Source organism: Cuculus canorus, chromosome 12 (assembly GCF_017976375.1).
Source record: "Cuculus canorus isolate bCucCan1 chromosome 12, bCucCan1.pri, whole genome shotgun sequence".
Classification (NCBI taxonomy): domain Eukaryota; kingdom Metazoa; phylum Chordata; class Aves; order Cuculiformes; family Cuculidae; genus Cuculus; species Cuculus canorus.
The window spans coordinates 8,628,201-8,654,779 of NC_071412.1; the positions used below are offsets into that span (position 1 = coordinate 8,628,201).

A 26,579-nucleotide genomic window follows, 5' to 3' on the forward strand; every position below is an offset into this window, starting at 1 on the left:
GGGGCTGATTTGGGGCTGCTGGATAACCCCTCACACCCTGAGCTTGGCTCCAGGCCAGCTGCACCTCCTTGGAGGCAGGTTGTAGGCAGCACGTAGAAATGAATCTTTGCTTGCAGTCTATGAAACACACAATAGAAGCTGTTTTCTTCATCCAGACAATTAAAATGTCTACTCTGTGCATAAAAAAGAGTCTAATAATAATAATAATGGTGAAGTTAATGAGATTTCAGATGTCTTTGCAAACTGGCCTAGCTTTTGTAAGTTCAAAGATGCGTCATGTTGCAGCCCCTGTGAACTGGGGAGTTTTGTTCCCCTAAGTGCTTCAGGCTGTAATGAAGGTTGAGCGTTCCAGATCAGGCAGCTTGCATGGGGTATGTCTTATCCCAAGGGAAACAGGCATTAGTCAAAATGCAGTCCGGAAGAGATGAGGGCAAATTTGCAAAACATTCTGCCTGACGCCTTTTGGAAGGAATTCAGAGAAGAGCAACTAAAATGATTAAGGTTCTGCAGGGAATGTATTGTAAGACAAGATTAAGAAAAAGAAAAGCTAATATATAAAATGCAGCTAGACCAGAGTGAAGGGGAAGTGATCCCCAGTGATGCATATTTAGAAGAGTTGAACAATGGAGAAATAAAAAGACCTATTTAGGATGCTGGAAGAAGAACATTGGGTGTATAGAATCAATTAAGCAATCAAAAACCCGTGGGCTGCATATCTAGATCCCTCTTCCAAAGGGAAGAGGTAAGAGGAGTGTGGAAGAGTCTCTGGAATGGATGCCTCGGTCTTTGGAAACTTTCGAGCCAGGCTGAGGGGGCAGATGATGAGTGCTTGCCCCGCGGCGCTTGGGTGGGGATGTCCACGCAGAAGTCTGTGTGTGGTAGGATGGCAGCGTGGAAACTACCTGGCCTTTTTGAGCTTCTGCTTTCTCCTTAGAAATTGTGGAGGGGGTGGCTGGGCATTTCTCCACCCCAGACTGCCTTCTCTCCTCCCTACTGCTGTGTCGGTGCATGAGATAGCAACCTGGAAGGCATGATAGGGATGACTGGCTGCAGTCTCCCTGCCTTGGCTGATTAATTAACTCTTCAGATTAATTTCCTTTCTGATTACTGCTTGATTAATTCCTTCTAACTCTGCGAGACCTCCTCACCACTTAATCCTCTTTATAAGCCCTCAGAGTGTGGTGCTTGAAGTAAACATCAGGCAAAAAAAAAAAGCAAACACTCTGAAATGCAAACACAACACCACCTCTGGTGAGACCCTTTCCTGTTCTGTGACCCAGCACCTGTGGGGCTGCCCCACAGCACCATGCCCAAAGGGCATCTCCACGCTCCCCTCTCCTCCTTGCGCTGATCCCCCCTCCTCCTCGCGTTGGTTCTCTAGTGTGTCTGTAGCAAATTGCAAATTTCACTTGTTGAGCCTCATAATTAGTGACAATATCCCAGTAATTTGTAGAGAGGGCAGGAGGAGGGAGCTGTGTTCAGCAGCGTCAGAGGAGGTGTTTTTTCTCATTGCTTTGTTAAAGAGAGCATCTGAACACATAAAGTACCTTTTGATGTATGCATGAGCACGAGGTGCTGCTGGCACGGCAGGTTGAGCCATGAGGCGTGAGGGCTTGCGTTGTCTAAATGCTCGGACTGGTACTGTGCAACAAGTCCAAGAGGCGTAGGAACAGCAGGAGCCACCAGCTTGGAGGAGAGGGGCAGTGTGTGAGTGAGAACACCAATTTGCAGATGGTCGGCAGCTCAGGTAAAGGTGGTGGGGTTAGGGTGACTAGAGTGATCAGGCTGAGCGCTGTCTCCAGTCTGGACAGAATCCATGTGGAGAAAGTAGTAATCTTAATCCCACAGGGTTTTTTTTTAATTTCATTTTATTTTTTATTTTTTTTAAATCCTGGGCATCCATTCCCAAAAGGCCTCTAGATGCTTTAATAAAATATAAGTAAAAACATAACTTATGATGAGAAAAGAAATGCAGCCAAATGAATCCCCAAACAGGAACGAAAGCTTTCCCCCCATCTTCCCTACATTCAATAACCCAAGCGTGCCCCTGGGAAACGTAACATTTAAAAAGCAACAGCACTTCCTTGGCCATTGTTGTTGAGGAATGTTTTGTGGTTGGAAACAGAGCTGTAGTATGCACCAGCTAAGTCCTAGTGAATTTGTTTTTCTTGTGACCTCAGTTGCAATGGACACAGCAAGAATATTTTGCGCCCAAGAGCCAAGCTTGCTTTTTTTTTCATGTCTGTACAGCATGTGTCATCCATAAACGTGACCTAAACTAATGAATTTTCTTGAATTTGAACTGCCAAGTGGAAGAAAATAAGAAAGATGGTGTGTAGATAGAGGCACAGGCGATGATTTATTTCTGTGTTGACGGACAACACAAGCAGCATTTGGAGGTATTTGGAGCCAATACTGTTCCCAGGCTGCAGCCTTTGTGGTGATAGCCTCATGCAGCCCTGACCTGCACTCCCCTGATGTAAAGCTACAGTTGTGGTATTTGAATTGGTCTTTAGATCTGCTGGAACAAAATGACTCTGATTAAGGAGACTGAACTGTGTGCAGAGAATATGCTGTGCTTGTATACGCAGCATTACGCCCAGCACTCCAGGATTACCAAGGTGGGGCGCACAGACTGGGGCAGGCTGCAGCCCGTCATCTCTGGCCATGAAGTCACTTGAGCCTGAGCTCGTTTTCTCAGTGTCAGTGCCCATAAAAAAAGTACTGATTTTGACTGTGTGAGCCGTGTTCTAGGTGGCATATGACAAATCACAGCTGTGCTCTGCCGCGTTAGCTTGGACACGCGTAAGTCCGCAAACCAGCCTGGAGTTCCCGTTGGTTCATTATTCCAGTTTCTAAATTGCAGGAACAGATTAATGGTCCTTTGTTGGTTATTTCTGAGCTTGTGTGATAACATTTGTGCCCGGGTGAAGTGGGGAAGGAATGGAGTCATCTTGGTATCCCATGGCAGTTGGCAATACTGGAGCTGAGTGTGGCTGAGGTTTCTGGCCAGGGAAGTCCCATGTCTAAGCATACATGGCCAGTGGGGAATTAAAGGACCTGAGTTGTGCCCCTGGCTCTGCAGCTGACCCAGGCTCCAGGTCTTCCTGTCCCTCTTGTTACCCGTTTGTGGTAGAAGCAAAAGGGTATATATATGCCCTACCCTGCAGAAACTTCCTTTTGAGTGCCAACAAGGCAGGGTCCTGCCTATGTGTTTTTTGCAGGTTAATCACATCTTTCATTAGGAAAAAAAACCCCTTTATTTGCCCTTTAATCCCTGTTGTTAATGCTTTACTGTTGATCGATCTCCATTTCATGCAAGGAATGGGGGACAGTAAATTGGAATCTTTGGTCTCCTTTGCTCCACTTCCTCTGTCCTTGCATTGTCTTTAGAGCTGCATTTCCTTGGCCACAAAAGAAAAGTCAATATGAAAGAAAGAAGGCAGGGCAGAAAAAAACCCCAGGATTTATTTTTTGTAGTGGTAAATAGAGTAATACCAGTAGTAATAACAGCGTTTCATCAAGAAGTCATGAACCCTGTTTGTGGATCAGAGATATTTCCGATTGCACAAGGAGTGGGGACTATTTACTCCTGACGTCTGTGGTATCTGCTGTGCTTTGGACTGGGAGAGGAGATGTTTGTGGGGCAGCTGTATGGGCGTAGGTCAATATAGGATTGCAGGTTGTGCCTGTGGACATCCTGCTGTTGAAAATCTCTGGAGCATGTTCTGAGACCCTGTGACAGCTTGGCAAAACCCTGGCAGATGTGGAAGGGTCATATTCTGAGTCCAGAGCAAGCTGCAGAGCCCTTTGGAGGCGTAGCTACCTCTGTCATGGTCAGAGCTTCCCAGGACAGGGCTGGTTCCCAGAAGCTGGCAGGGAACTGATGTTCTGTCGGTTTGTCATTCCTGGAGGGTGATCAAGTAGCTGTGGTTTTACACCTTTGGACTTTGTCTCGTGTCTCATTCCAGGCTTGGCACACGTGTGCAGGCGTTGCTGCGTGAAGAGCTTAGCTGGGTTTCAGGCTGCTTTAGGGGGGATCTATCCTAGATCACTGTAAGTGTGAAGGCTGGAGGAAGGCAGCTAATGGTGGGAAATTTCTCAGCAGTTTATCTAGGCTGCGAGTGTCATCTGGATCAGAGGAAATTAACTTCTGAAAAGGGGAAAGGAAAAACTTGGATATTCTGACTATATTCTAACTATCTAGCCAGAAGCAGCCAGAATAGGGCTTGGTGGAGCAGTGCTGGCACACTTTTTTGGTTGCCTACGCAGCTTGGAAACAGGAGCAGGAAAGAGAGGTGAACGGCAGATTTGCAAGAAAGGTGATAAGTCTGCGGGAGAGGGTGGGAATAACAGACTGAAAAGGATGGATGGATTTCCAGCTCATGCAGAGTATGCAAATATGCACATAAATTATTTTGGAGGGATGAAACTATAGTTTTAAAAAAGACATTGCTGCCAAGATCTCCAGAAAAGGTGTTTCAGTGCCCAAGGAAATTTCTGTTTCTGTAAGATGACCAGAGGGCGAATGCACAGTCCCTTCAGTACCACATTGTACCAGAGCCTCCTGCACACCCCCTTTTTCCAACCTTCCACCCTTAGGCAACTTCAACTCTGTAAAGATGATTTAGCGCATGAAGGATGTGGTAGGATAAGGATCCTAATCAGATCTTTACTGCAGCAGTGAGGGAATATAATCTCACATCCATGAGCCGCCACCTCTTTCAGCATCTTCTGTATTTATTTCTAATAATATATATATTTGAGGTTTTTTGCTGTGTGATCAAAAATGAAACCACTCTGTGTAAAAGGCAGGAGGAGAAGTAAGCCAGGTTTAGACAGCGTGGAAAATGCTCTTTTCTTCAGAATTAAACCCAGACACACAAAGACCTCAAACAATTTGAAATCCAATGCTGAGATGGACACGTGCATAAACGTTTTTGCTGCCAGCCAAATAATATTCCTCTGAATCCAGAATCCAGCTGCCAGGCTTGTGTGTCTGTCTGTTTAGCATGATGGCCTATTTGTGGCCAAAGGCTACAAACCAGAAGAGATGTGAAGAAGTAAATGTATCTAAAAAAAACCCCCAAAATGTATAAAACCCCCATACCTTTGCTGCTATAACAGTGTGTGGTGGCTGTCTGGCTTAAGACACAGGTAGCTGCTTTCTGTATTGCACATCTTGCATCTGGTCTAGCACTGGGTTTCAGCCAGTCTGCAGCGCTCTGGACATCTCAGTCCCCCGATAGCACTTTGAGGGATGTGGGGTGGTTTGTTTTACTCTCACCTGCTGCTGACTTTGTAGGTAATCCCTGCGTGGTTTCGTTAACTACCTTGGGAAGCATTGTAGCTACAGTATTGTCCCAATTCCATAAACAGAAGCTAAAAGCTGCATATGTGGCTAAGGAATGTTTTATGGTGTCATTGTAGACTCAATGAAATGGTTGAACGTGCAGCCTCATAGCATTTCCCACATAAACTCAGGAAAGAAAGTTTGCATGTGACGCTAGAGAAACTCTGGAGCTGTGAACACTTGGTGGAACTTTTTTTTAAGGAATCCACAGATGGAAAAGAGCTCCAAACTGTCTGCTAGTACGCAGTTACTGTGAACAGGAGGACCACAGTTACCGTGACTTATCTGCAGTGGCAAGTTGTCAGTGCAGACTAATTTAACAGACCTGTGCTTGATAGCCTCACCTAACTTGAGATGCAGCTTTTGGAGTGGGCATCATAGTTTTTTTATGCAGAAGTTTTTCTCTGCTGCAGGTAGCCTCCTAGGCTGTGAGTTGGTCCTGGACCATCACACCATGGGATCCTCTCGGTGGAAGCCTGTGTGCATGGGGCTCTGTGTGTGTGTACTGTCAGATAACTGTGGTGGAAGGGGACTGTCCTGTTAATGGAAGTACAGGGTTCTGTGGTTTCAGGCAGCTGCTAGAAAAGGTTATGCTTCTGCTTGAGTGTTTTAAAAGGGCAGAATGAAGAGGCTGGAGCAGAGAGATCCTGCTGAGCAGCTCAGTAGTGCTCTGCCTATATAGAGCTGTCTCAGCAGCATCACCATTCCCCGCTTGAAATGCTAAATTATTCTTCTCCTCTGTTGTGCAATTGTTTTATGTGCTTTTCTCAGCAAAATCAATCAGGAATTGATAATTTATAAGCTCTTGTTTGCCTTTTTCACTGTTCAAGGGGAAAAAAAGAGAAGGATAAAGCGGAGGTAATGCCACAAGTAAAGAAACATGGGGGATGCAGAGCTGAGCACCATCTCTCTTGTCTGTGGAGTCTGAGTATGCTCGTTGCTTGTTCTGGAAATGGGGCTGGTCTCCACTTCTGACTCCATAAAGGTTTGCCCTTGCTGCCCACTCAAGGAGTGAGGATATGAGCTACGAGCATGTCTGTTAAAAAGAAAAAACAACCCAGGGGCTCAACCTTGAGAGGTACTGGGCATGGTCATCTCCAGCAAAGTTATCAGAGTGTGAGAGCAGAGTGTTGTCAGATCTGTGTGGTTTTGTGTGTACAGAGTGCTGAGGAAAGAGGGAGATTTGACTAGGCAGGTAGAACGAGAAAGCTGGGTCAGCTGCCACCCTGACTTACACTGAGTAAGAAATACCCTGTGGCAGCATATTCCACACTTCTAAGCTCGAACCCTGCCTGCATGTCTGCTGTCATGCACACCCCCACGCAAGCAGGGATGTGTCCTCTTGCCTGCCTGTCCACCGTCCCCCCGCCACTGCTGCCCTGTAGGGCACACATCTCAATCCACTATCCCCACACAATCCTCCCTGAATTGCAGTAAGGACACAGGAGGAAAAAAGCCACCTACCCTGAGAACTGTCCTACTTTGGGAATTTGGAGGGGAAAAAAGAAGCACTTTTGTCTTAAAATAGAGACAAATGTTATAGCTTTATAGGAAGATAAATAGAACAAGGTGGCGCACTGTGGAGATAAATAAGTGTTGTGGATAAATACTTAGATACTGTAAATAATGATGGAGATGTATGGGTGCACAACTGGTCGATGGATGTGGATAATATTAGGATGCTCTTGTAGTATAGGAGAGACTTACGCTACTTATATTGCTCCGTTCTTTCTCTCAACCGTTTGGCCCCTTCACTGATGCTCCTGCCAGAGCAGTCATTTGCATGGTGAGCTGCTTGCTTGCTTTTGGGAAGACTTGATTTGTCGTCTCCAACTCTGTAGCTTTCCAAGCATTTAGTCTCCAATTTGGAGAGCAGCCTTGGAAGAGAGAGCTTAATAAAGCCAGGAAAATATATTTATGAAAAACGCCTATCTTGGACCCACCTCCAGTTCTTCTCTTGTGGGTTCCTGATCCAGTAGGATGAGGGGGAGCTGAGTTATGGGGAAACCAGCCTTGGTGGTTGCCTGTGCCCCTCCAGTGCTCAAGTACCTGCTGGAAGTGATGGCATCTGTTGTGTTGCCTCCTCTGCCTAGCAGGGTTTCATCCTTTAGCAGATGGTATAGAAATGCAAAACAAAGTTTCAGAGTGGACTGTTGACATCTTTCCTTTGTAAGCTGTTCAGAATTTGATTCCAATAGTCTATATTTGTCCTGAATGTTTCAAACCCTGCTTTGGAGAACTTGGCTGGGAAGGTCTGGAGAACTGGCTGACTTCCAAAGCTTTCGCGTTACACATACGCCTGCCTCAGTTTTCCGCTCTTATGCTTCTACTTGTGACCTACAGCAGAAACAAAGTAGTTGCTTAGATGGAGGGATGTGAGAGTTTTGTGGTTTCCTGGAAAGACTTCTTGGACATTCTGGGCTGCAGGAATGACAAAAAGTTGGTGTGTGCTTTTTCAGAGCAGCTATATCTTCTCCTTTCTGGCAGATAACTTTTTACTTTATCTGCCCTGATTCCTGGTATAACCAACATCTGTCTATTCCACTTGACTCCATTTCTTGGAAAATAGGCATCACTAGGTGGGTTAATAGGTGATATGGTTTAAAGTGTAGCCAATGGTGATTCTGAAAGCTTCTCTTAATCTCTTTATTATTTTTTCCTAGTTGCAATTTATCCAATTGTATAGCTCAGCAAATGATTTTACTATTTGCCAGTTTCTTCCTAAGCAAGAAACTTTCCATTCTCACCCACTGATACCTGCCTTAAAGGAAAGCCAGCCAAATTTCATTACCTGTTTACCAATCAACTGCTTCTTAGCAGAGAACGTCCAAATCTTGACCATGGCAACAAGAATAGGCTCTACTCCCACCTTCAAAGCTGTGACTGGTTGTGAGTAAAGGATGAAAGATGCTCCATGTCCCTCCTTTTCAAGCTTTCCTACAACAGGCTACTGGCAAAGACGTGTTGCTTCATAGCACTACCAGAGATTGTACTGAGAGGCTCTGTTAAATATAGCAGAGCTGTGCAACGCCCCCACGTGCTCGATGTTCAGTCTGTTTCTCGCCACGTGCTGATTGAGGAACATGGTTAAACAGCTTGTACTTGCTGCCATTAGGTGTAAGATGCAAAGTATCTTTCTGTGTTGTACTAGTGAGAAGTACATTTGGGGTGGACAGCATGCATGCATCCCCTGGTGAAGAATCATCTCAGTCACAGAATTAAATATTGGGCTGATTCATTGGGGAATTACCAGAAGATGGGTTTTCTCTTTAGTGCCCTCAGATGGCCACAGAAGTCCTTCTAGATCCATGTCCTGGTTTATGCCTGTTCTTTGGCCATTCTCATTAAAAAAAAATGTGCTTTTGAAAAATTCTTCATGCTTCCAGCAATATGTCTTGAGGGTCTTCTGGTGCTATCTTGCCATGACTTATCTTGCCCTACATCTCCCACCCTTCTCCCATCTCTCATTGTGCCGTGGCTACAAATGAAACGAGCAGCTCCCTGCATTGCACTGCTAATGGGGCTGCAGATTGATAGCTCCTGTTTGCAGAAACACTTGTCAGCGGTTTGACAGGCTGCTCAAGGTTGCCTGATGTTGCAGGGTGGAAGTGAAGGGAGGGAGCCGGTGAGCTGCATGCTCGTGTTTTATGGCCCTCCTGGTGGGACTGGTAGGTGGCCTGGCATACCAACTGCTCAGGGCATTTACTAAGAGATTTATGAGTTTGTAGTTTTCAGAGGCCCTGAAGAAAAAGTGTCTTTAATTAAATTTTGATTCTTTCTCCTCTTTTCCCCCCCCTCCCTTCCCTTCTCTCTCCCCACTCTCATCCCTGCCTGTGGTTTGTTTACTGAAACCCAGCAAAGCTTTTGGAGAACAGGTAGGAGTCTTTGAGTATAGCCAGGAGGAGCAGAGGATTGCAAAGCAAACAAGCAGATGGCAGATATGATAAAGCAGCCCCTGGCTGGCTCTGCCAAGCTCAGAGAGGATTCGGTGATGCAGTTCAAGGGTCCCACAGCAAGAGCTTCCTCCATCCCTCTGCTCCGGACGTAGATTTGGCAAGGTGTCCAAGAGACTGACGGGCAAGCCTTTTTCCTGTGCTCTCATTTGCCTGGTGCTCAGATCCTGGCGTTGCTTAGGGCAACTGGAGACTGGGAGTGCTGGGGACGAGACAACCTTGTGTTGCTCTGCATGGCCTCGCTGTGGCTGACGTGCACATGCAGCCATCCAGCTCTGAGTGGCTCTTCCCTCTAGAAGGGGAGTGCAAAATCAGACAGTCTCCATATATTTTTTTGTTGTTGTTTTTTCTTTAAAAGGAAGTTCTAGAAGAATAAGATGAGAAGTTGGCCAGGTGTTTGTGGTATATTGTCCAGGGAATAGGGATCAGTCCCCGGAGGGCTGTTGCCTTGGTATTGCCTAGGACTTCCCCCATTACCAGCCTTATTTTGTGATCCCTCTCCGGCCACTGAGTTGGTGGCAGTGTCACTACCCAGCCAAGTGATGTCAGCCTTGTGAATAGATTTCTGTCAACCCACTCACCCCTGAAGAGCTGCAGTTAAAAGGCTCTGGAGACATAATTGTGTCTGCATAACAGCAGTGATAATTTCCTTGAGAGGCAGAATGAAAAGTGGCTCTGTTCCACTACTTCTGTAGAGGCTTGGTAGCCACTTCTAGAAAGCGGTTGTGGTGTGTTCCAGGTGCCTCTACCACTGCAGCTTTCCTTGCCCTGTCCTGCTTTCTGGTCCCATGCTTGTCCTGCCTGCATATTCAAGCTGTGGTCCATACGGTGCTACCAGCCCAATGGGTGCCTCCAGGCAGGTGAATCTGGGAGAGGATTTGGCAGTCAGAAGTGAGCTTTGTGGAAGGGATGCTTGGTCTGATGCTTAGCAGACGTGCTACTCCCAACTAGAAAGCCACCAGCCTTGTGCAAGCTCCATTTTTTCTTTTTATTTTTATTTTAAATTTTTCCTTTCTTTTCCCCTCATCACCATGCCGTGGGTAAGGATGCTGTTTATCCCACTCACTCCTTCCTGCTCCCTGGGTGGTGCAGATGGAGAAGTCACACAACCTCCATGCATCTTCAGGTTTGGCTTCCCAGCGTGGATGTGTTATTGTGTCTCTTGTCAAGAGCTACAAAGCCATCAAGCAAGGCATGTGTTTCGGAGGCATGGAGTGTGGGGCAGGGAGACAGCTCTTAGTCATGGTGGTAAATTCTGAATGCCACATCTTCTTCTGCCCTTGTGGCTTGCAAGCTAACATGAGGCAGCTTCCCTCCCACCTGCCTTCAGGATGTTGATGAAGTAGCTTGGGGGTAGGAGGTGGAATAAATATAGGGAGACAGGGATTTAGCTGGTGGTGGCTCTTATGCTTTCAAAGCTGGCAACTGAGGTTGCAAGAAGCAGCAGAGTCAAAAATAAACTCTGAAGTTCCTGCCTTAATTGTCCCTTTATATTTTCAGGACATTACTGGTGCCTGCCATGCCTGGGCAACTGTTTTGATGCCCAGTCTCTTGCATCCTTTCAAGTGTTCTTTTAAACAGGGTTTTCCCATTCTTCGTGTCTTTCTTCTGACAACAGGAAGCTGCTTGTTTTGATTTTGTAGCTTCCATGGCTGGCACCACATTCAGGTGCCCTTGGTTTCACGTGGAGCTTCATAGGAGTTGTCACCATTCTCTGGCCCCTCGCTGCAGCGTGTCCATCTGTTTAGCTCCCACACTTCATTTTGTTTCCGAAGCTGCTCCGTTTGTATGAGTTCATCATTGGTGTCTTCCAGACGGAGGCCAGTGGCATGGTTAGCTCCTGATTTTTTAGAGGACAGAGGTGGAACTAGGGGCTATACCACCAGGGGAGCTGGGAGATAAGAAATGCTCTGCCACAACCTCCATGTTTGTGTTGAATCACCAGCTGGTTGTTCTTGATAGAAATTGGTAGATTGTGCATTTCTGCTGGCCAGCTTGCTTTAATTGACAATTTACAGTCTTGCTACATAATTCTCCTCTCAGAAAGCTTTGGTGTTGGGCTGACAGCGTGGTGAAAGGCCAAGCGTTTCTAGCTGGGTGCTTGAGGACTTGCAGAGCGTGGAAGTGCAAGGCAAGCCCCTTGCAAGGGCTATGGCAGATCCCCCACACTGGGACTGCCAACCCGGCAACGTGGTGACAGGCGATGTATTTGCTAGTGCCTGTATCGAGATGCGAGCGACGTTCCTCACTGACCTCTGATGGGAGCCGCATCCATGCCTGTAACTCGGCAGTGAGGAGGGGAGCTGCGCTGTTTAGAAAGGGAAATTTCCCAGGCCTTGGAGGAACTAATCATTTTATATTCTGGATTCTTGCCTTCTGTCTGATCTATCTGAATTACAGATTCACTGGCAGCATGGGGACAGAGGAAGCCATTTCAATGACTAGCTCTCTAATTTACTAAAGCGGTTGTTCGGGCTAGTGGACTGGCAATGCAGTGAGTTCTCCAAATGGGGAGTTGTTTTCTGTCCCCCTCCTCATCTCCCAGCCTTTTATCCCCTACTTGTTTTATCTCCCTGTTCACAGCACCCCTCTCAAACTTGGTGAGGGTCCCAGCAAGGCAGGTAGAAACCCCTAACCACTGATATTCGTTTCAAATGAGCTGTCAGCTCCCAGAAAACTGTACTTTTGGAGCCTATCTCTAGGGACCACTTCTGAGACTTTTAAGCCAAACCATCAACTTTATAATTAAGGGTTGTAAATTTTGGAGTAAGGTATGACACCAGTTATGCTGCAGTTGCAGTTGACCCAAAAAGCATCAGTCACTTTCTGATCATTTCTGCCTTGAGAACGTTCAGGGCTTTTTCCCCTATCCTTTAAATCTACAGGAGGCTCTTGAAAAGCTTCTAAACTTCATATCTTTAATGATTTTTCTTTCACTAAATGTTAATTCCTGGACTTGCAGCAAAGCTTGACAACTCCAGCGCCATTATTGATGTAAGCAACATGGGCTGGGGAGCACCCTGGCCCCACTCCGACTCCTAATTGCTCAGCATGAAGGAAAAAGGACTTTTATTTGTTTGTGGATATTTCTGACATGGACTTCATATTCCATAAGAGTCTCATAAAATTGCAGGAGCAGTTTCAGGTTTTAAACCATTATACAAGTTAAATACGTTTTGATTTTGTAAGCAACATGCTATTTATCTTGGGATAGAATAAATCTGAGACTGATATCACTGCCAGAGATCATCTCAAAGAGAGCTGTGAAGGTTAAAAAAAAAAATAAAAAATTCACTTTCTGAGAGGCAGAAGTTTTATATTTTCATTGCTCTTCTGCATGAGCTAAGCCAAACTACGGTTGCAAGGATTTTCTTATTATTTGTTGACCATGTAAGGATTTATCTGTTGGCCTGAAAGTAAACATCATGGGGCAGATTTTAAGTTTGGGTCTGCAAATTCGCACCCTGAGCGAATGCAGTCGCTCAGTTGCTGGCAGGGAATGGGCACGTGAGGCCTCTCCTGGAAGTGAACCCAATCCATTGGCATCTGCAGCTTCAGTGCCTGCTTGATATTTTCATAAAAATTCCATTTAAAAACAAAAAGGTCAAAAGTTGACTAAAAAAGCCATGACTGAAAACTGTTTTTGTTTGAAAAATTACAAGCACTATTAATTACTGCATGAGAACCAGATGGTGGTACTGACCAGTTTAGTTTCATGGTCCAAGCAAGACCTTGGAACAAAAACTCAAGAAGAAAAACACAGAGCAAAGACAAACCATGTGTTGTGTCGGGTACTTCACATGTTGAGTGCTCCTTCCATTTGAAACCTCAGAGCAATACAGAGCGGGACACTTATTTATCTCTTTCAGTGTGACTTTTTTTTTTTTTATCTTGACAGAATATTAAACCAAAATAAGGAGGCCTGAAAATTAATGTGCTGTAATGACGGCAAAATCCTTCAGTGTCTCAGGAGTCTCATAAATTGGATATTTGGAGAGGGGATGCACAGCTCCCTTGGCTTGGAGAGGCTCCGGTTACCACTGGAGAAAATAAACCTTCTCGGCGCAGGGGTGACTGGGCTCAGGGGAGAAGGCGCTGGTGTCAGCATGAAGTGATGTGGCTGGAAGATAGCCTCGTCAGGCTAATTGATCTGGAGCCTTTGCCTTTCCTGCTAGGGCTGCCTGTCTCCTTACCCATAATCCCCATCCCTTTGATGGCCTGTCAGGAATATGGGAATTGGCCCAGTTTTATGTCCATCCAATAACATTATGAAATTGATACTGACACTTCTGTTGGCACTAATTGCAGTAAGAGACTCAAGCCAGGGGACAAGCGGTTTGCTTTCATGGCGGCTAAGCCTTCCAAGTAGATCAAGATGACCCAAAACTGATCTTGCAGTGGCCAAGGAAGAGGGATGAAGGGAGAGGAACAGAGGCAGCTGGTGGACCCGGGCAAGGAGCTAATGAGAAACATGTCTGATGCCTGCCCTCTGCGCGTGATGGTCCTGACTGATTGGATGTGTGTGCTGCTACTCTGGCTTGCACTGTAGAGCAGCTGCTGTCGGGTTTTTCTCTCCATGGATGTGTTTATTAAGCACCATAAGGAACCAGTCTCTGCAACGGTCCGAAAAACCCTTGAGCCAGGAGGGCAGTAGTGGTCTCAGCTGTTGCCTCCGAGACCTTCCATGGTTCTTGCTGTTTTGGGTGTTTTCTGGCACAGATACAGGTTCCTGCAGCATCAAGCTCTTGGTTCAGGTCAGCAACCCAGCAGCAGGCTAAGCATGCCAGTGGAGCCCCTCCCCAGGATGTAACTGGTGCCCCCCCTGCATTAAGGGAGCTCCACACCAAGTGGGTTAGATGCCATATCCCAAAGCTTTCACCCAAGCTGGCCACCATGTGGAAGTTGATGCACTTGCTGTAGCTTTATTACACACTGTGTGCATGTTCTTTGCTGGCTAAATTGAGTGTAAGACTGAGCCGCTATTTAAACCATCTCTTCTTTCCTCTCCATCTTGCAGTTGTCCAGCCAGGGTCTGGTTTGAGCTGGAGGAGAGCATTGCCTAGGTGCTGAGCTGGAGTTTGCAGAAGATGGCTCACCAGGGAGCCCTTTCAGCAGCCTCATGCTGTGTTCAAACATTCACCGGAGCAAGGGCTCTGGGAAAATGTTTATCAGTTTGTCACAGTCGCACTTTTTGGTGGCTGGGGGCCAGGAGAGAGGATAAAAGCCTTGGGCTGATGATAAATTTGAAATGTAGGAAGGAAATGAATCTGCTTATTGCTGAGCAGACAGCTCTGCTCTCCTCTTGGGCGTTTGCCTGGGGTCACTGGGCACCACGATGCTGGATGCTCATGAAGAAGCAAAATGCCTTTAGGGCCACTATGTGCAAGCCCCTGGGTGAATACAGCCATGGGGTCCTGAGGGTTTGAGGAAAGCCTGTACTGCTGCTGCCTTGCCCATGTCGGTGTGCTTGGCAGCAGATCTGAGCACGGCTGGATGCCCATCAGCCCTGAGCAAACCAACGTCCCCTTGGGAAGGGGTGTGAGTGAGCAAGCATCTCCCTTTTAGCAAGTGCTAACATGACCCAGGGCTCAGCAAGTGTGAGTTAGCACTGCTCGTACATGAATGAGGAGCGTTCCTTTGGGAGATAACTCCACATCTCCTGTACAGAGCAGGGGAAGAGCCATGGTTTGCACCTGCAGATCTTGAAGCTTTCCACTGGAGGGGCTGAGAGCGATGAAGCAGCTGCATGCTGGCAGGTTAGGAGCTGTGAAGGTGCTGGGATCTCCTGTAGACAAGCTGTAGGAAACGCCGCAGTATATAAAGTGCGTTTTGCGAACAGAAGAGATTAGAAATCTGATATGATGTTATTCCGATTGATTTTGCTGTTGTATTTATACCTGGAGGTAAAGAGCAGGCGTACTGGAAATCAATTGGCCCCATGCTCTTCCCTACTGCCTGTGTAGTGCTGTTTGAATGAAATACTTTTATCATTTTTACGGTGTGTCTGTGATAGGGATGAGTGAGCCAAGAGATTAATAGGCACTGCTAAGGCCTTTACCTAGCCCCTGCCCAGACCTTGCCTTGTAAACCCTGCGCTGATCTTGAGTTCAAGGTGCCCCTGAGGTGACAGCTTGGTGACTTTGTTTGGAAAAAAACAAGAGGTAAATCTCTAGTCAGGAGGAAGAACGGTGGGGAAAAAGGTAAATGGTAATAAGCAGAGGATTTTGAGCAGGCAGGATGGTGCCTGGCTCTAGAACTGGGGGCTGTTTGCAGTGGGATGATGGAGACCTGGGGGAGGAAAATGAGGTTTTAGCTTCAAACGTAGCTGATCCCATAAAAGTGGGTGGAAATGGAAGCCTTGTGTTGGGGAGGTAAGTCAGTGGGGACCTTGTTTTGATGTTGATTTGCCAATACTTTGATGCAGCAGATCCTTGCGTTGCAGGATCTGAAATATTCTCCTGCTGACCCCCGTGCCCTGTTTGCTGTCCCTTTCCTGGTTATATGCTTTCTGAGCTGAAGAGGCTTGGTACCACTGGGCTGGGAGCTTTAAACCTAGATGTAAAAATCCCTACTTTGCCTTCCTGTGAGTGCAGACTGGCTTTGCTGTCACACATGACCCTGGCTTGTCAGATCCCTCTCTTTTTAATTATCAGATTGTCTCGTCATTATTACTGTAAGCATAAGGATTTATGCATTTGTGCTGTCATATGCATTGACTTTATATTTTATATGATTTGATCTGAATGCTTCCATTTGTGAGTGTGAGTGCTTATGGGATTCATATCTAAACTCAATAAATAAACCTGAGAAAGGCAGAGGGGAAAGCACATGAGAGGATTGGGAGAGGTTTGGGCATCCTCTATGCCCTAATGGGTCTGGAGTGATGTTTGTTCCATGCTGGGACTGCCTGGGTGTAAGGGGTGGAATATGCAGGGCTGCTGTGTCTTCCTTTGCAGCAAGAGCTGTCTTTTTCCCCTGTGAACACCTGAAAAAATTAGAGGAAAAAGAAATGCCACTATGTAAAGAAGGAAATGGGCTTTTGTAAACAGCAGCATTTTGGCAAACTGTTACATCAGGAAAGATCCTGAAATGTGATTTAGGGATCACCTACTGACAATAGATCTGACAGCCCTTTTTTATACACTAATGTATCTGCAATTTATAAGAAGGTGGAAGGTGGCTGCAGGGTTGTGGAAGGACCATGTATCCAACCTAAGCGGTAGTGGGTTCAGGGCACCTGGGCCTGCCCCTCATTCCGTTTCATCCTGAAGTGCAGTGGGATTTTCAGGTCCTTGAGATGGTCTTGATTGATTGCTGCTTGTCCATTTTTTTTTCTGCCTTTGATCTTGAGGAGCTGGAAGCCAAGTACTTGAAGTAGGCTTCTTCAGGAGTTAAAATGTATGGTTTTGGAGTCTTCATCCATCTGCAAAGCTCAAGAATATGGCTTCTCATATGTGCTGTTTCCCTAAAAAACCAATGGAATAGTCTGCATGCCATAGGCCATGGCAGAGGAGGGGTTGGCACCTTTGCAGGCTCTGCAGCCGGTTGTGCTCTGGTTCAAGCCAGAGTTGTGCTATACGGGACAGCCTCTGCAGCAATGCCCTCCAGCTCACGTGTTGTATTGCAGGAGTCGTGCGAGGATTTGAGGATATCCCGGGATGAATTTGGGGTAGGGTGATAGAACTGACCTGTAGGAGAGTGGGAAAAGCTGCTTGGACCTTGTTACAGTGGTGATGATAAAGCACAGAAATGGAATTAGGGAGGTCTCTGGTTAAAGCCCAGTGTTTTGTACAAGTGAGGGGTCTGCTGTGGCTTGAGGAGAGGTGCTTTGTGATAGACCGCCCTGCAGTTGGGATTGGTGACCCCAGAGATGAGGAGTGACTGCTTCCCACTGCAGGAGGGCAGGGGATGGGCTGGAGGCCTCGGCAGTCTGGCACCAAGCAGGTCCTATGCAGGCACCAAGCGCTGGCTTGGCCTCATGCCCACATCTGCCAATAAAAATTAAGAAATTGATTTCCTTTTGTTTGCCTGACAGGACAGGGCTCTCTTTATGAGACAGTAAATGCAATCTCACTCTAAGCATGGCTACATTTTTAATTATTTGTTGTGCTTTTGCTTATTGTTTTATGAGTTTCAGTTCCCTTCCTTGATGCTGCAGAGATCAGCCCTGGGGGATGGTTTGATTTCAGCCCCAGCAAAAGGTTGGAATGTTTTTAAACATTTTTTTTTAATTTGTTTTCCTGATAAGCTGAAGTTTGGGATTATTTTTCTATCTGCATTGAAAATAAACATGTATGTGCGTATGTATAGCTCTGAGTTGTAAAGCTAGGCTGAGAGATCCTGCCTTGGAATTATCTACTTGCTAGTTAGTGATACAGACCTTTGAAGAACAACATTTAAGATTAAGATTGGGGAAATATGGAAGTGCCAATAGAGGTTTGAAGTCAGAGGAGGAGGGATTTTGTATGTAACATATATTGAAGTTTAATGAGGTCTGCTACAGTGCTTGCTATGCAAAGCATGGTGACCCACTTTACTAGGAGAGCATTTTCTTTTCTAGTTATGGGTCACATACGGTCCCTAATTAAGTAGGTTAATTATATGGCTTCTTTATATTACACAGGCAAATGTGGATGGCACAATTAGCTCTTGCAGTGATCATTTTTGGTTGAAAAATGATGTTCTGAGTGACATATCCCAGAGGCCAGAGTGGTGAGAGGGGGATTGTCCTGCAGCCCTGAGCACTCACCTCATCATGCTCTGCTTCAGCAAATTTGATTTCTGTCCTGAGTACATGGCCTGGGATGTGGATAGAGTTGTCCCCTCTGAAACGTGGAGAGATGACAGCTCCATCCTGGTTCAGTGCTGCACCTGTGGTGCCTCAGGGGCTGCCCAAACCTGGTCTGCAGCACTGGTGATGTCCCTGCTTGGCGTTCCTTTGCAAGCATCAAAAAGGAAAGAATACCCCTTTCTGAGGGCTGTTTAGTTGCAGCTAAAAAGTGCTGCAGCTGGGGAGGGCTCAGAGCAGACTTGGGCCCTGTAGCTAAACTGTCCTTGAAAGAAGTTTCTTTAACCTTTCCCTTCCCAGCCCAGCAGTAGCTGAGCCCCCGCAGTGTCCCTGGGTTATCTGTTCCAGTGCTCAACCATCTGTACTACCGGGCGTTAGGGAAAACACTCAAACCCTAATCTCCCTCAGTGCAATTTAAACCTATTATTTTTTGTTTTATCCCCAGTGGACATGGAGAACAGCTATTATATTTCTCTTTGCTGCAACCTTTTACATATTTGAAGGCTGTTATCACATGTCCCTTCAGTCTTCTTCTCTCAACACAAAGCGTAATTTTTTCACTTTTCCCTTGGAGGTTATGTTTGCTACACCTTTGATCATTTATGTTGCTTTGAGGAGGTTACTGTGATAGCAAGCTGGAGTTTTTGTTGTTCTTCACCTGTTTACTTCAAGCATTCATTATGTTATGGATGTGTATGGAGTGACCATTATCTTCTCTAATCTGTGGTTATTTGTAGAGCACCCTATATTTCTGAGCCTGTGTTTTATCAAAAGTATAGCTCTAAGCCTCAATAAATAATTTACCATTATGATATGATCATGCGAACAGGGGCTCCCGAAGCTATTTATTATTATTTGTTTTATTTTTCTTAAGCAACAAATTGTCCATATAACACTGTGAATGAACTGGGTGATTCACAGGCATGGACTAACAGGTATATCCTAGTTCATAGAGCTTCCAGATAAACAAGAGGATGAAGGAAAACACCAAGCCAAACTCCAGTTTAACCACAGGGAAGAGTGTTGAATAGAGAATGATAGGAGATGTCTGAAAATCAGAGCTTTTGGAGCAACCTGGAAATGTATTTGTTCAGTATAGGCAGAAGTGATAATATCAGGATGGAGGCAAAGAAGAGCGGGAGCATTGCTGGGTTGGATTGAGCATAGCCTAACAAGGAGGCTGGGGGAGAAAAGAGGGCAGAGATGAGGCCAGGAATGGTGATGTTTGAATAAGGTGTCTTTCTTGGGAAGGAGGAGTTAGCTTTGGAGGGGTTGTGGAAGGGAAGGGAGAGCAGTGTGGCTCCCCATGATATTTTCAAATGCAGTGATTTTAGGCTGCCTTGCTGCTCTTTGCATAACATCAGATTTATTCTGACCCTAATTTTCTGGTTGTCATGGTTGACTCTCCCGTTAGAGCGTTGCAAAGGGGCTGGTTGGGGGCTGCTGGGCTGGAGCAGGGGCTGTGACCACCTCTTGACTCAGAGGTAGCCCCGGGACATCCTTAATATTTCCCCAGCCTTTTCCCACGGTTCTGTGGCTCTGTCACTGCTGCTGACATTGTTTCCCTGACAGGAAAACTGCATAGGATTAGCATGGAGAACAGTTAAACTCTGTCTTGCAGGCAGTGTGGATCCTGCTGGCTGGTGAGCCCTGTGCTTGAGTGGAAGAGAGCCACTGAAAAACTTTCAAAGTATAGACATGACATGCTCAATGCCCAGAGTGTATGAAGGCTTCTTACAGTGTTAATGAATAAAATCTTTTTATAGTTAATAGCCACAGTATGTTTGTCCGTAGCACAGACTTGAGTTACTTGCAGAAAAATCAGCTGCAATGCTGTTACAGGTTTTAAATTTCAGGGGAGATCTGAAATATTTTATATTGTGATTTAAGATCATAGGATGGTATATCAGGAGTTACTCCAGGCTACGCTTGACTATTATTCTGCATTTTTATAGTACCAAACTGGCTCCATTCCTCTGTGTGTCTGCCCATTCCTCTTGTCAAGTAGAAGGTAAACTTAAATATTTTTTTTTTACTCCATTTTTTTCTTCAACCTTACCTGAAAAGTGCAGTGCTGAAACCAGTGAGAATTATTCCAAATAAAGCCATTCATCAGCATTATACATCAGAACCTCAACCTTTTTACCTATTTAACATCAAAAAATGTGTGTTATTGCCAAGATAGATTAAAAAAGTTGAAGTCTAGGTAGCTGTTTTATTCCCAGGAGTTAATAATGGCAGTACATATTTTGAGTGTCGGAGCAATAGTCAAACCCATAAAAGTGATTGGTGACTGCTTGATATAAATGATGTTTATTTAAAGTTTGTCTCAAGCTTGTACAGCAAGTTCAGCACTCATCCAAGTCTCAGAGGTGCAAGAGAGTGTCCATGTAGATCTGGACGAAGGATCTCAGCACTCACCATCCAGAAGAAATGGGAATCATAGAATATCTTGAGTTAGAAGAAACTAGTAAGGATATTGATGAAAGAATGAAAGTGATAAAGAGCCAGTGACTGTGTGGTAGGAATTAATGTCCAGATTTCAACCCCTTGCCGTCACCCAAGTTAATAGGGGAAACCTGAAGAAGTCCTCAGCTGTTAATTACATCTTTAATCCAGTTGTATCCTGTTGAGTACATTGGGATGAATTGGCCAGGTGATATGTTGTAGTCCATGCCAGCTCAGTGCCTACTGTCATCAGAAATGTTTCAGAAAGCTTGAAAGCATTGTGTCCATCAGTGTGTTCCTTAGGTGTCTTGAGGATGTGATTTTTTCCAAGACCTGGAAATAGTCAGAAGCAGTAAACTGTCCCTGGATTATTGCAAGGGTAGAATATACTATATATGAGGTGTACTATCCCAGTGGTGCCCTGGCTGTAACTGTCTTGGCAGTTCTTGTGGTTTCCTGCTTTTGTAGAAACAGGAAGGGCTGAGATGGTCATGGATAATCAAAGTTCGGCTCTGAGGCTTTTGAAGGTTAGTTGATCTTGTAAAGATCTAAGATTGGCAGCGTCGACTTGAGCTGGATGACTAAACAGCTGAGTTCACATTACCCAGTGTTCGCTGGGGACTGGAAGTGCAACTGTGGGTCAGCTGAAATGTTTACTTCTTACCCCATAGGTCTTGAACAGGTTTGGGGGCTGAAACTAGGGATAGCACATGAAAGTCCTGCTAAGAAGTGAGCTGCAGAAAAAAACCCAAACCCTTACCAGTGTAAAGAAGATCAGACTCTGGTTCTTTTTACGGGCAAGGAAATTGCCATCAGAATGTCAAGTAATAGATGCTGGCTGTGCTTAGCAAGTACCTGAGCTCCTTCATCTTGCTCTATTCTTTTAGATGTAACCATGTCCTTCTAACCTGCTTGTGCCAGTGGAACGCCGCTGTGATCCGTGTTCCTTAAAACTGAGAAGATGCTGTGCAGTCAGTGGCAGCAAGGGTTATGCGCTGGCAGGACTTTGTGAGCCTTCAAGAACTGCGTCCCCAGCAGGGTCTGTGCCGGCTTGGCATATCTCCCATGGTAGTTGTAAAAACAACCATCTCCCTCCAGCACTGATGCTGTAGGAGATGTCCTCTTTACTCCTTGTCACAAAAATGTGATTTCTGATCTCACGGCAGAGGACGTTGAAGACTTCCTTCATGTCGCTCACTAGGGAGGCCTTTCACATCCCACCGTGTGATTAGGTACCTTCCTTTGAAGCCACAACTTGGCTGCTTAGGGACAGCAATAAACCCTCAGCCTTCCCAGCTGCTCTGCTGCAAGAGAGATCTTTATGGTCTCTCCTCAAATTATTTACACCAATCGTATCTTTGACTTCTTTTTGCAAACTGCCCCTTGAAAGAGGTTGCCCCTTCCCACCACAAATGCCCTGGCCAGTGACGCAGAGTATAGCCAAATGACCGTGCACACCATCGAAAACCCCATCCTCCTGCTTTGCGTACAAAGACTTGAAAATGCTAAAGAACAAAAGTCGTTCAAATGAAAATTGCCTGTTTTGCTTTTTGTGGTTGAAGAAATACAGTGTGCATGGTCCCAACAGAAGCTTCTTGCAGCAGGAGCCGAATTTTGCTTTTGTGTTTGGGGAACTTGCTTCATAGAGATGGACAAGGATGCATAAGTGGGTGCTGAGGGACAAGGGGAAGGCACATGGACCATTCTGAGGGCTCTGTGCTCACAGAAAAGCAACTTCAGGACTTTGCATGGGGATCTGTGTGGAGGGACCACTTTGAGCTCTCTGCCATGTCCCTCGGCCTGGTGGGGGTTGATAATAGGTCCTGTGAACCAACAGCAGACAGGGAATCAGGAGTTAAGTATTTGAGAGGTTGGCAGATCAGAGGAGACAAGCGTGGGGGCACCTTCTGGGTTTGTTGCAGCCCAGTCTAAAGGTTGTGGGACTGTCTTCTCCATATCTTGCTGGGGTCTCTCCTGTCTGCAATCCTCAGATACTTGTGACCTCCAAGGAGTGCCACTGCGGCAGAGGGTTTTTCTGTGGGAAACTGCCTCTGTGCTTTCACTCTGCTGAGAGCAATTCATGTAAAACAGAGAGGCTGTAGAGGAATAGGAGACTTCCATTGTTCCCGTCTTGGAGGTCTGACTACTTTGCCCCATTTCCTTGCCTGTCTAATGGTGCTGCCATATCTTCGGGGTCAGAAGAGTCGTTGCCATTTGTCATTGTGGTGGTAGGCAGCATGAGCTGAGCAGAATCTGCTCCAGTACATTGTGGTTCCCTGCAGGTATCAGCCTGACCAAAGAGTTCTGTGTGTGTACCTGGGTGAAACAGGAGGAGGGGAATCAAGACAGGCAACACAGTGGGTAAAAGAAATGGTGTGAACATGGGTTTGGGGTGAAACAGATCTTTGGGTGTAATGTTTCTGCAGTCTGAGCTCGGTTATGTACTCTGCCAAGCTCATGATATGAGGCTATGCAGGCACCACAGTGACTGATCTATCTTGTGACAACACTAGAAAAGGACTCTGTGCAGGACTCGTCTCTGCTGTGGTGTCACCTGTAGCTACTTCAGCCCCTGCAGGATCGTTAGCCTTGTATCTCAAAACCAGGAAAGAAAACTTAAGGTGTCACTCCTGCCCTGTGAGCGGCCTGGAGAAACGAGCCCTGGGAATGGGATAACTGCCAGGAGTGTTGGGACAAGCATTGTGTCCATGGGCTGCCAACCCACAGTGATCCATGCCCACATGGTCAGCAGGTCTCGCAGGTCCACTTTACCCTGTTGTGCCTGACAGATGTGTGTGGTGTTTGCAGGTCCTGTCGCAGTGATCAGCGGAGAGGAGGATTCAGCCAGTCCCCTCCACCACATCAACCATGGCATCACAACGCCTTCGTCTCTGGATGCTGGACCGGACACGGTGGTAATCGGCATGACCCGCATTCCTGTCATCGAGAACCCACAGTACTTCCGACAAGGTCACAACTGCCACAAGCCAGACACGTGTGAGTGCCCGATCCCTGCAAGGACCAGGGGAATGGGTTTGAGGGGATGGGGAAAGGAGGGAGTGGAGAAAGAGATTAAGAGGGTGAGGAAGAAGAGAAAGTTTTTGAGGAGAGTGGTTCTTGGTATGGTCCAGAAACCAAAGTGAATCTCAGGTCTCAGAAATCACAACATACATGTAGGTGCTTCCAGAGAAGACTTTCCACCCTCACCTTCACCTTCCTTCACCTTTCCTCCGCCACCCACCAGTCACCTTCCCCCCTTGCCTGAAAGTGCCATTTGAAGCCAGGCTTTGCCTCACCAGCTCCATCTGAGAGGTGCCAGCCATGAGCCACGTGGAAGTGCCAGGATGGAAGTGGCCCCTGCCTGGCTGGGGAGAGGACCTGCCTCCCCTTCCTCCTCCAGCAGTTTCCCAGCTATGGAGCTGCCTCCTTGGCTCCCTGATGGGCCTGGGAGACGCCTAGGACACGTGGCCATAGATGGGGCAGATGGTGGAGATGAGGAATAGGAGGCTTAGATGCTGGTTGTCTTACTTTCATGGGCTTTTGTAAAGCCCTTGCAGCTTTCCAATGTAAATTTATGTTGTAAACTGGACTTGTTAGAACAGCAAGTGTGATCAAATGTTCCTCTCTGGTTTGCACTCCTAAATTCTGAGTGTGAAAGAAAAGCTCTGGGTAAAAAGATGCTTTTCTGGGAGTCCCTCACTGCTTCCCATGCAAGTGGTGAGATGCATCTCTCCCTAACATGTGTCTCGCAGCCAGTAGTTGGGTTCTTCCAGGACTTTTATCAGCTCTGAGATGCAAGCGAGCAATGCAAGAGGTTTGGATAATGTTCTTCTTCTGCTATTGCTCATCCTTTGGTGTCTCTTGGTTTCAGGCAGAACTGGAAAAATAAAAAGCTTGCAAAAAACTGGGGGGAACCCCAACTGGTGCTGTCTCTGTGGCCCAGCCAGAAGCAGGGAGCGCTGCATTGAAGTTGCCTCTGCTCTCCCCTTGGCTGCTGCTGACTCATAAGCGCAGGAGACATAACTCAGCCCTTGGTAACAGGGAGGAGGCCTTTCTCCCAGCTTGCGGAAACTCATTCAGCATTAAGCACTTGGCAGGAGCGTGCTGCTCCCTGGCCACTGCTCTTCCCATCAGGGGAAGGGGAGCTGCAGCCACTGTTTCCGTAGAGGGGTCCCTTGGGCAGCTGCTGCCATGCACCCTCCTGAGCAGTTATTGCTGTGCTTCACTTGCCGGAGCAATGGAGTGTATGCAATGAATGTGCCTGGCTTTCCCTTTTGATTTTCATTTTAATGTGCTAAATTTGGTCTGTTTGTAGACAGGGGAGGAGGAGGGTGGTGATTAGGCAGGAGCGAAGAAGCTGAATGTAGCGTGTTTTTTCTGTGTTGTTAATTATATATTTTACATTTCTTATAGCACCTCATCTCAAAATGATTTACAAACTGTGATGACTTGGGAGGGTGGGGCTCCCCCGCTTTATTTTTTTCCCTCCTCTCCTGTGCTCTCTTGGATCTCTTTCTTCAGTCTATGCGCCGACCAGTTCAAGATGTGGGTGCTGTTGCAGCTGTGCAGTAGCAGAGCTTAAACCTCAAAGGATTAAGTTTTGCTCTGAGCGTTTGCCTGTGGGGCTTGTCAGAGCTGGGTGGATTGTAAGGGAAGTCACTTGCAGTAGGATTTGGCCTCAGTGTTTCATCAGGATTTGAAGAGCTCTCAGGGATGCTTGGGGGTGGCACCTGGAGCTGCTTCTCCTATGGAAGGTGCTGTTGGGGAAAATGCAGCAGTAGTGACAAGTGTTCACACCTGGAAATCCATGGTAAAGCACCAGCTCTGAGCTCCAGGTTTCCTGGGGCTGTGAGGCAGTGGGACTAAGAACGAGCCTCCCTGACAGATTCTCCCTTTGGGTGCTGACAAGAGGTGAACCACAGCTGGATTCTGGCAGGCTAAAAGCTCTTGTATGTTTTACATTTGCTTATCATTCACAGGGCAAAACCCAGGCTTTGAGACCTTAAGCAGTGTGAAATTTGGTGTGTGTTTTGTATTTTAGTCCCCAAGACTTGACTTGGACAAAACTTCTGAGTTTGCTGGTGGCTTTGTTTAAGGCTGGAAAATTTCATAATTCACCTTTTAAATTAAGCATGCTTTGGGGAGCTTTAACTATAAGGGCTGCTTTGTTTGTTGTGATGTGCTCTGCTCAACTTAAACCTGAGTTGGAGAATATTTGTCGCTCCTATTTTCCCTGTGGTTTTCCAGCTGGAGGGTTTTTCTTTCCCCCTGTGAAGAGCTTGGACACAAACACTTCTTCATTTGCTATCGCTTGTAGGGAGGAGGGCTCCTCTGGGTTGGGGAGTACCTCAGTGCCCAGCTGAGCCTGTAGCGATGCAAGCTGTCATCTCTCTCCTACTACTCACCTCCCACAGAGCTGCTGTCCTGCTGTGAGTGGAGGTGCTCGGTGGCACCCAGCATCTCTCCTTTGCTCTGAGGTGTTGCTAGAGCAACATCTTCAGCAAGCAATTTCTCTCTCCATCATGAAACTTTTCTTCCTTCCTCCTACAAGCATCTCTGTGCTCTTGGATATTGTCTGGGTTGAGGACATGCCGATACCCATTACTGCGCTGCAATGAGGAGAGCAAACTCTATATGCTTAATGCAGTATTAATAGTACATTGATGTGATATAGATTTCTGTCACCCTCTATACTAGCAAACATCGCTTATCATGCAGGGATGACGGATGTTTATTCCCAGCCACTTAGCTCTGCATAATGGAATTGCAGCTGAAATATGGAGAACAGTTCACTGCCCGCAGAGCTGCAGCCCCTCTCACTCCCGCTGTGCAATGCTGTCCTATAGGCTCTTCGTGTTAATGTGTCCTCAAGGAGATAGAGATGTGTTCCTCCCTGGGAATGTGCTGTCCTCCTGTCAATGTGATGAAGGGTGCAGGAGTCAGCTTTCACCTATGACTTCTTGAGGTTTGTCTCTTATCCCATTCTGCTACTGCCTGATTTAGAGGAGGAACAAACTTGGCTCGGGATTCTCTTTTC

General features: G+C 46.5%; 1 protein-coding gene across 4 annotated transcripts in view; it reads left to right on the forward strand.

The window, feature by feature from the left end:
- The window catches only part of NTRK3 (neurotrophic receptor tyrosine kinase 3), a 210,731-nt gene that overhangs the window by 92,274 nt on the left and 91,878 nt on the right, over positions 1-26,579 (forward strand). For all 4 annotated transcript variants that reach the window (XR_008451836.1, XM_009561403.2, XM_009561405.2 and 1 more), the window contains exon 12: positions 23,351-23,539. Coding sequence is in view for 3 of the 4 variants with exons in the window: in XM_009561403.2 (XP_009559698.1) it covers positions 23,351-23,539 (189 nt within the window). In the remaining variant the exon portion in view is untranslated. The remainder of the gene's footprint in view (positions 1-23,350; positions 23,540-26,579) is intronic.